The sequence below is a fragment of the Pinus tabuliformis genome, chromosome 7, assembly GCF_031772625.1.
Source record: "Pinus tabuliformis cultivar Carrire ecotype Pingquan chromosome 7, CPIR1, whole genome shotgun sequence".
Classification (NCBI taxonomy): domain Eukaryota; kingdom Viridiplantae; phylum Streptophyta; class Pinopsida; order Pinales; family Pinaceae; genus Pinus; species Pinus tabuliformis.
Genome location: NC_142293.1, coordinates 1,495,482,944 through 1,495,492,047, shown reverse-complemented (window position 1 = coordinate 1,495,492,047; position 9,104 = coordinate 1,495,482,944). Strand labels below are relative to the sequence as shown.

At 42.6% G+C, this 9,104-nt stretch overlaps 1 protein-coding gene and 1 long non-coding RNA gene across 2 annotated transcripts; one reads left to right on the top strand and one right to left on the bottom strand.

Annotated features, from left to right (window-relative positions):
- The first annotated feature begins 2,787 nt into the window (after positions 1 to 2,787).
- Positions 2,788 to 6,186, top strand: LOC149253496 (uncharacterized). Its single transcript, XM_089454513.1, has 3 exons — positions 2,788 to 4,261; positions 4,355 to 4,702; positions 5,756 to 6,186. The coding sequence occupies exons 1-3, from the start codon at positions 2,788 to 2,790 to the stop codon at positions 6,184 to 6,186; spliced, it is 2,253 nt and encodes a 750-aa protein (XP_089310639.1).
- A 2,029-nt stretch (positions 6,187 to 8,215) lies between these two features.
- On the bottom strand, positions 8,216 to 8,780 carry LOC149253495 (uncharacterized). The gene is made up of 3 exons (XR_016266207.1): positions 8,740 to 8,780; positions 8,621 to 8,665; positions 8,216 to 8,512 (listed from the first exon to the last, which is right to left on the bottom strand). It is a non-coding gene; the product is annotated as an uncharacterized LOC149253495 (long non-coding RNA).
- Between the last annotated feature and the right edge of the window lie 324 nt (positions 8,781 to 9,104).

The window sequence follows — 9,104 nt, the reverse complement described above, 5'->3', positions numbered from 1 at the left end:
GAATTCTTCAATTGTTTAAGGTATAATTACAATATTTATTATGATATATAGTTTCGGCATATATGTACATATTTTATTGGGAGAAATTGAGAGTGAGAATTATATATGAAGATAGAAACTGTGCAAAGAAGTTTTTAAAGTTTCATTAACCTTTTCATTATATATGGAGATAGAAATTGTGTAAAGAAGTCTTTAGGTTTCATTAAGCTTTTTGCATGCTATCTTGCCATCTTTTTAACAGATTTTTTTTTTTTTTTTTTCAGATTGAGAATAAATATAGCTTACACTCAATTTAATTTAAAAAATATATATATTATTTAACATATATATCATACCAATAAAATCCATAAATAAAAACTTTAATTATAATTTTTAAATAGCAAAAATATAATTAAAATAAATAATTATATTTCAAAATTTTATTAAAATAAATAAAATTTACAGCAATATTTTTATTAGAATAATTCGTCTACCATACTACACTCTCCGAACCTTCTACATATTTAATTTAGAATATTTAACATGGAAAAAGGGTGTGAAGTGCATAATGGAAAAATGATAAGCAAATTCACATTACATTAACCATGATTGATATAAGTGGAAATGCCTTTTAAATCTCCATTCTGGCGTATTTAACATGAATGTTATATTATGAGAATGCCAATAACATGAGCCGACTACCAGCCCATCTAGATATTTAATTTGGAATATTTAACATTAAAAAGGTGTGAGGTACTTAACGCCAAACAGATGAGCACATTCACTTTACATTAACAATGATTGATAGGAGTGGAAATGATGCAGGAGCATCCAGCTCCGAGGAGACAGAGACTCAATGACTGGTTCGTGCAGAAACAGGACACGACTTCAAGGGTGATTGGACAGGTCACCAAAAGGAAAAATTGGTTGTTGTTTTTAGTTAATCATTATTCATTTCTTTTCTTTTATTTAATTACAGCACAAGTTAAGTTACTGGTAGTTAGCTAGGTAACCAACAACTGTTTTAGTTAATTTATTGTTTAAAGAAATAGGTAACAGTTAAAGAATTCAGTTTCTAAACAGTTAGATTCAGTGTAGCTCAAAATGAAAAAAACACGATGTAAGAGGGATCTTTTTTTTTGGTTCACCTCAGAAGAAGTAAGGAAAATATAGCAAGACAGTATTCAAGCAATATAGAAAGACACCCTCTGTAATTGAAGCATTGATTTCTTTTCCTGAATATAAATTACTGTTCATTACTTTTCTGTGTTATACAACTGAGAGTTACAAACATTTGTTATTTTGAAACAAATTAAGATAGAACGATATTCATATGCTGTAACTACAAATATTGAAGCAATTACAGGCCTCAGGCCAAAACCATAAGTACATTGCCAGGTCTATCACACAGCAAGAAGCGTAAAGCGGCCAAGCAGCATATGCATACAACGTTGCGAGGATAAAGTAAAGACAGACTTCGTATCAAGTCAAGTTACGGCCAAACCGAACAGAGCCCATAAGCCAACACAAAGAGTCACACGGTCATTTGCAAATCAAACACAGCGACTATTAAAAGAGGTAACAGTTCCAGAACCATTGATTTCATTAATACAACATTTCATAAGTTTTCGTAAACCACAGTTCAATAAATAACAACAGAGTCACATATCAAAACCGGCACCGCCGTAATAGCATAAGTCTAAGACCTTGTTGCATGGAGGTCATACATTGACACAGAGGAACGAAAACCTGAGGATGTAAATGCCAGCAAAGGGGCACGGCTACCCTACAAAACCTAACCAACAGAAACCTACGGCAATTCCATATTGCATAACCTAAAGAAACGCGGGAATAAGAGTAGACCCTACCCGGTCACAAGGGTACCAGAGATTGGAGAAAGTTGAAGACTGTGAATTTGAAACCCTCGCGAGCAGAGCTCCCAACCAACCTGCACAGAACCACCGTATGAGTTAAGGCATTTCCATAACCAGAATAAATGTCAGAAGGAGATAAGTAAAGACAGTGAGATGCGAGAGTAAGAGAATAGTGGACTTACCCAAGGGTCGACGGAGGCTGCCGAGCCATAAACCGATACCACAAGCTGAAAGGCACAAAAACCCTGTAAGCATCGACAACAGGTGACAGAGGATGATAAAACATAGAACGAGAGTTTACCTTGAAGCCTGGTTGCGTTCGGAGGGAAGATAGCCTTGTGGCTGCAAATACCTGCACAGGACCAGAGCTCAGAAACCGGAAACCAAAGGATTGTTTCGCCAAAGCCATAAAAATACAAACCCTTACCACAGACTTCCAAACCAGGTCGACGAAGACAGCAGCTACAGCAAAGGATTTGCATTTCGAACAGAGCCACAACCAGTGACAGAGTAAGGGATATGGTGGGATAGCGCGCGAGAGCAGCGCCATAACAATACAGAGCAGGTAACAGAAGGAGACGGAGTGTAGCTGAGCCGAGAGGCCACCATCAGTGACAGAGTGAGAGATAGGTTGTGTTAGCGCACAGAGGGCAGCGCTATAACCACGCGGAGCTGGAACAGAAGGGAGAACGAGTGCAAATGAGCCGAGACTAAACCTTAAGGGTTTTACAAAGGCGGAAAGCCACGGAGAGGACCGGTGATCAAACCTGTTAACCGGAAGATGAGAACGTAAATGCGCCTCGGTATTAGGACAGATATTTACCCGCGCCAAGTGTGACCACGTGGGACTGAAGTGAGTCACGTGGCTGAGACCACGTCACCAGGGCTGGGCCATCATAAGTGGTATCAGAGCTAGTTTCTTGAGTTAGAACCAATGGAACAGGGAGAAGGTGAAGGTGAAGGAAGAGGAAGAGGAAGAGGAAGAGGAAGAGGAAGGGGAAGAGTAGTCCGGAGGGTAGTAGATGATGGACTTCAAGAGGAGATTCGAGTTTTGCGTGAAAGATTGGCAGTAGTGGAAGCTGGGGGAAGAAGAAACCCAGCAGATGACAGTGATGAAGAAGAAGTTGAACCAGAGGAGGAATTAGAGGGGGTGACACCAGAATTTAGATTGTTGAAGTCGGTCTTGCTGTCAAGTCATAAGCCCAAACATGAGCTATCGACTTATGACGGAAGCCTGTCCGCAGACGTGCTGCTGGATTGGTTAAGTGAAGTTAACAAGTATTTTGAATTTGAAGAAACCAGCGAAGATAAGCAGGTAAAATTCGCTGCCACCAAGCTGAAAGGACATGCGTCCTTGTGGTGGGACAGTGTTCAGGCGGAACGGAGGAGGCTTAACAAACAGCCTATAAAGAAATGGTCTAGAATGGAGGCCAAACTGAAAGAGAAATTCTTACCACAGGATTATCAGATTATGCTGTACAGGCAGGTACAGAACTTGAAGCAGAGGGGAATGACTGTGAAAGAATTTACAGAAGAGTTCTACAAGTTAAATTTGCGAGCAGGTTATGTGGAGGACACCCCTGAGAAAACAGCCAGATTTGTGAATGGCTTAAGGGGGGAAATCTTAGACGAGATTGGTATCCTTTCACCCCGGACAATGGAGGAAGCCTATCAGTTTGCACTGAAGGCGGAAGAAAAGATTAACCGAAAGCAGAATGCCAGGAGAGGAGGTGGAACTGGCAGGGGAAAGGGTAAAGTATTTGGAAGAGGCCGAGGTGCAGGCCCAAGTGAAGAAAGCAGCAGTTCTAAATCTGCTGGAGCAACAGAAAAAGACAATAGCACGAGAGGAGGACGACCACCCCAGCGAGGGCGAGGAAATGGTCGGGGCAGAGGAGCTGTCCAGTGCTATCGCTGCCACAAATGGGGGCACAAGTCTTATGAATGTCCTGAAGCTGAACCAGCAGGCGGAAGAGGGACTTATGTTGTTCAGACTGAGGATGCTGAGGCAACACCTCAGGAAGCAGAAAATGCACCAGAGACAGGTGAAGCTTTGGTGTTGAACAAAGTGCTGTTGAAACCAGCAAAGGAGGTTGCAGAACCGGATCAGCGTAAAGCTTTGTTCCGCACTGTCTGCAAGTCGCGGGGCAAGTGCTGCAAATTGATTATAGATAGTGGAAGTACGGACAATCTTGTGGCGGTGGAGATGGTGGAAAAGTTGGGACTGAAGAAATTAAAGCATCCTACACCCTACAAAGTGTCATGGCTGCAAAAAGGACATCAGCTGTTAGTTGACGAACAATGTGAAGTAGAATTTCAAATTGGCAAGTACAAGGATAAGATCCTTTGTGATGTCATGCCAATGGATGTCTGTCACCTACTGTTGGGACGACCTTGGCAGTTCGATAGAGGTGCAGTTCATGACGGGAAAAAGAATTGCTACAAGTTTGTTAAAGATGGGATCAAGCACACGCTTGTACCCATCAAAGAGGAAAATACAGCAGAAACCAGTGGAGTGAAGGCATTGCTGTTGGGAGGAAAGGAGTTCGTGAAACAGATTGAGGACAGCGAAATCAACTTTGCTGTCATAAGGAGACCAAAGGCAGTAGTGTTACACACACAGCTGTCAGATTTGCCAGAGGAAGTTCAGCAGTTACTGCAAGAATTTGGGGACATAGTGGTGGATGATCTTCCAAATGAGTTACCACCAAGGAGGGGTATTAGTCATTGTATCGACTTTATACCAGGTGCAAGCTTGCCGAATAAGGCTGCTTACCGTATGAGCCCCAAGGATCATGAGGAAATTAGAAAGCAAGTTCAGGAGTTACTTGACAAAGGGTTGATTCGAGAGAGTATGAGCCCTTGTGCAGTACCGACTGTTTTGGCTCCAAAGAAGGGAGGAGAATGGCGAATGTGCACAGACTCCAGAGCCATAAACAAAATTACTGTCAGGTACAGGTTCCCCTTACCAAGGATGGACGATATGATGGATTGTTTGAGTGGGGCAGCCTATTTCTCAAAAATTGATCTGAAGAGTGGGTATCATCAGATTCGAATACGAGAAGGCGATGAGTGGAAGACAGCTTTCAAGACAAATGAAGGCTTATATGAGTGGCTGGTGATGCCATTCGGATTGAGTAACGCTCCCAGCACATTCATGCGTTTGATGAATGAGGTATTGAAAGAATTTAATGGGAAATTCGTGATAGTTTACCTGGATGATATTTTGATTTTTAGCAGGACTAAAGAGGATCATTTCAGGCATTTACAGAGTGTGTTGAGGAAGCTGCAGCAAAACAAGTTGCTGATTAATCTGAAAAAGTGTACTTTTTTTCAGCGAGAGCTAGTGTATTTGGGGTTTGTTATTGCAGAGAATGAGCTAAAAATGGATCCGGAAAAGGTGGCAGCCATAGTTAGCTGGCCGTCACCAAGGAGTTTATTTGAAGTCCGGAGTTTCCATGGACTAGCCAGTTTTTATAGGAAATTTATCAGAAATTTCAGCGAGATTTGCGCACCTATGTTGGACACGATCAAGAAGGCAAATCAGCCTTTTCACTGGACTGAAGCGGCAGAAAGTAGTTTTCAAACTTTGAAGAAGAAGATTACTGAAAGACCAATATTGAGACTGCCAGATTTCAACAAACTTTTTCAAGTTCGTTGTGACGCCAGTGGGACAGCCATTGGAGCAGTCCTCAGTCAAGAGGACAGACCGGTCGCTTTCTTCAGTGAAAAGCTAAATGAGAGCAGGCAGAAGTACTCAACCTACGACAAAGAATTTTATGCAATCATACAAGCGTTGAAGCATTGGCGGCATTATCTACTGGGAGATGAGTTTGTTTTGTTTACAGATAATTCTGCCTTGCAGTATATTATGCAATAGCATAAATTGAACCACAAACATGCAGCTTGGGTGAAGTATCTGCAAAATTTTACATTCGTATTAAAGCACATTAGTGGCCAAGCGAATAAGGTGGCAGATGCACTGAGCAGAAGAACCTTGCTTCTGCAGGAAAGTACAATGCAAGTTCTGGGTTTTGAACATTTGAAGGAGCTGTATCCAACTGATACCGAATTTAGGGAGGCATACGAAGCCTGTCAAAACCCTTTGATAAGGAATGATAGCATGTGGCTAGATTATAATTTGCAGGAAGGGCTGCTATTTAAAGGAGGACAACTATGTATACCCAACTGTTCCATGAGGGAAAACATAATACAGGAGAAGCACAGGGGAGGACTGGCTGGACACTTTGGTATCGACAAGACGGTTGCTCAAGTACAGCACTTTTATTTTTGGCCGAAATTGCAGCGAGATGTGCAGAGGTACGTGAGCAGATGAAGAGTTTGTCAACTAGCAAAGGGTCATAGTCAAAACACTGGTCTATACTCACCATTACCGATTCCGAGTCGACCATGGGATTCAGTGAGCATGGACTTCGTTTTGGGTCTACCAAAGACACAACGGGGCTTCGATTCAGTCATGGTTGTAGTTGACCGATTCTCAAAAATGGCACATTTTGTACCGTGCAGGAAAACCAGCGACGCTACCTACATTGCACACCTATTCTTTACTGAAGTCGTTCGGTTACATGGACTCCCGAAATCCATCATCTCTGATCGGGATGTAAAGTTTACTGGTCACTTTTGGAGAACTCTGTGGAAAAAGTTAAATACACAACTGCAGTTCAGCTCTGCTTATCATCCGCAGACTGATGGTCAGACGGAAGTCGTAAACAGAAGCCTAGGGAACTTACTTCGCAGTTTGACAGGAGGAAATTCCCGGACGTGGGACCGTGTACTTGCTCAAGCCGAGTTCGCGTACAACGATTCACCTAACCGCAGCACCGGTTACAGTCCGTTCCAGATTTTGTACGGTATGCATCCGCGAGGAGTGCATGAGTTACGGGATTTGGGGAAACTTGAGAAGCGGAGTGCTGATGGGGAAGAGTTCGCTCAAGCAATGAGCAATTTACACGAACAGGTCAAGCTGAAGTTACAGGACAGCAGTCTGAAATACAAGCAGCGAGCTGACACAAAGCGTCGGGAAGTTCAGTTTAACGTTGGGGATGAAGTCCTTGCGTATCTACGTAAGGAGAGGTTTCCGAAGCGGGAGTATAACAAGCTAAAATTTAAAAAGATCGGCCCTTGCAAAATCATCCGCAAATTTTCTGCGAACGCTTACGAAATACAGTTGCCACCCGAAATTGGAATTTCTCCCATTTTCAACGTAGCAGATCTGTTTCCCTATGTAGCCAATTCAGAAGATGATACAGCAACTACAACACCACAGAAAGACAGCTATGAGGAAGGTTCTTGGACGAGACAACTACCAAAGGCACCACCCCTTGAGATCGAAGGAATACTGGACACACAGGTAGCTAGACGCACACGCAGGAAGGAGTATCTGCGATATTTGGTCAAGTGGCGGAACCATCCAATAGAGGACAGTTCTTGGCTCGACGCAGCGCAGATAACTAAAGCGGGCTACTCTGTTGACGAGCTCATGGAACGGAGCCATGACTTTTTGCCACCCCGGGAGCCTGATGCAGGAGCATCCAGCTCCGAGGAGACAGAGACTCAATGACTGGTTCGTGCAGAAACAGGACACGACTTCAAGGGTGATTGGACAGGTCACCAAAAGGAAAAATTGGTTGTTGTTTTTAGTTAATCATTATTCATTTCTTTTCTTTTATTTAATTACAGCACAAGTTAAGTTACTGGTAGTTAGCTAGGTAACCAACAACTGTTTTAGTTAATTTATTGTTTAAAGAAACAGGTAACAGTTAAAGAATTCAGTTTCTAAACAGTTAGATTCAGTGTAGCTCAAAATGAAAAAAACACGATGTAAGAGGGATCTTTTTTTTTGGTTCACCTCAGAAGAAGTAAGGAAAATATAGCAAGACAGTATTCAAGCAGTATAGAGAGACACCCTCTGTAACTGAAGCATTGTTTCCTTTTCTGAATATAAACTACTGTTCATTACTTTTCTGTATTATACCTCTGAGTATTACAAACATTTGTTATTTTGAAACAAATTAAGATAGAACGATATTCATATGCTGTAACTACAAATATTGAAGCAATTATAGGCCTCAGGCCGAAACCATAAGTTACATTGTCAGGACTATCACACAGCAAAGAAGCGTAAGGCGGCCAAACAGCACATGCATACAAACAATACGAGGATAAAGTAAAGACACAGACATCGTGTCAAGTCAAGTTGCGGCCAGAACCCGCAGGCAAACGCAAAGAGTCACACGGTCATTTGCAAATCAAACACAGCGACTATTAAAAGAGGTAACAGTTCCAGAACCATTGATTTCATTAATACAACATTTCATAAGTTTTCGTAAACCACAGTTCAATAAATAACAACAGAGTCACATAACAAAAGCGGCACCGCCGTAACAGCATAAGTCTAAGGTATAGACGCATGGAGGTCATACAATGACACAGAGGAACGAAACCCTGAAGATGTGAATGCCAGCAAAGGGCACGACCATTCTACAAAACCTAACCAACAGAACCCTACAGCAAGTACATACTGCATAATCTAAGAAACGCTGGAATAAGAGTAGACCCTACCCGGTCACAAGGGTACCAGAGATTGGAGGAAGCCGAGGACTGCACATTTGAAACCCTCGCGAGCAGAGCTCCCAACCCACCTGCACAGGACCACTAAATGAGTTAAGACATTTCTATAACCAGAATAAATGTCAGAAGAAGCCGAGTAAATATTGTAAGATGCAAGAGTAAGAGAACCGTGAACTTACCCAAGGGTCGACGAAGGCTGCCGAGCCACAAAACGAAACCATAAGCTGAAAGGCACAAGAACCCTGTAAGCATCGATAACAGGTGGCATAGGACGATAGAACATAGAACCAGAGGTTACCTTGAAGCCTGGTTGCGTTCGGAGGGAAGATAGCTTTGTGGCTGCAAATACCTGCACAGGACCAGAGCTCAGAAACCGGAAACCAAAGGATTGTTTCGCCAAAGCCATAAAAATACAAACCCTTACCACAGACTTCCAAACCAGGTCGACGAAGACAGCAGCTACAACAAAGGATTTGCATTTCGAACAGAGCCACAATCAGTGACAGAGTGAGGGATATGGTGGGTTAGTGCGCCGAGAGCAGTGCCACAACAACGCAGAGCAGGTAACAGTAGGGAGACAGAGTGTAGCTGAGCCGAGAGGCCACAAACAGTGACAGAGTGAGGGTTATGGTGTGTTAGCACACAGAGAGCAGAGCCATAACA

Excerpts from the sequence above, each read along its gene's own strand:
- LOC149253496 (XM_089454513.1), top strand. The coding sequence starts at position 2,788 with ATGGAACAGGGAGAAGGTGAAGGTGAAGGAAGAGGAAGAGGAAGAGGA. Across the intron at positions 4,262-4,354 it reads ACCTTGGCAGTTCGATAGAG|AAACCAGTGGAGTGAAGGCA; the intron begins GTGCAGTTCATG and ends AAAATACAGCAG. Across the intron at positions 4,703-5,755 it reads CAAAGGGTTGATTCGAGAGA|CTTGGGTGAAGTATCTGCAA; the intron begins GTATGAGCCCTT and ends ACAAACATGCAG.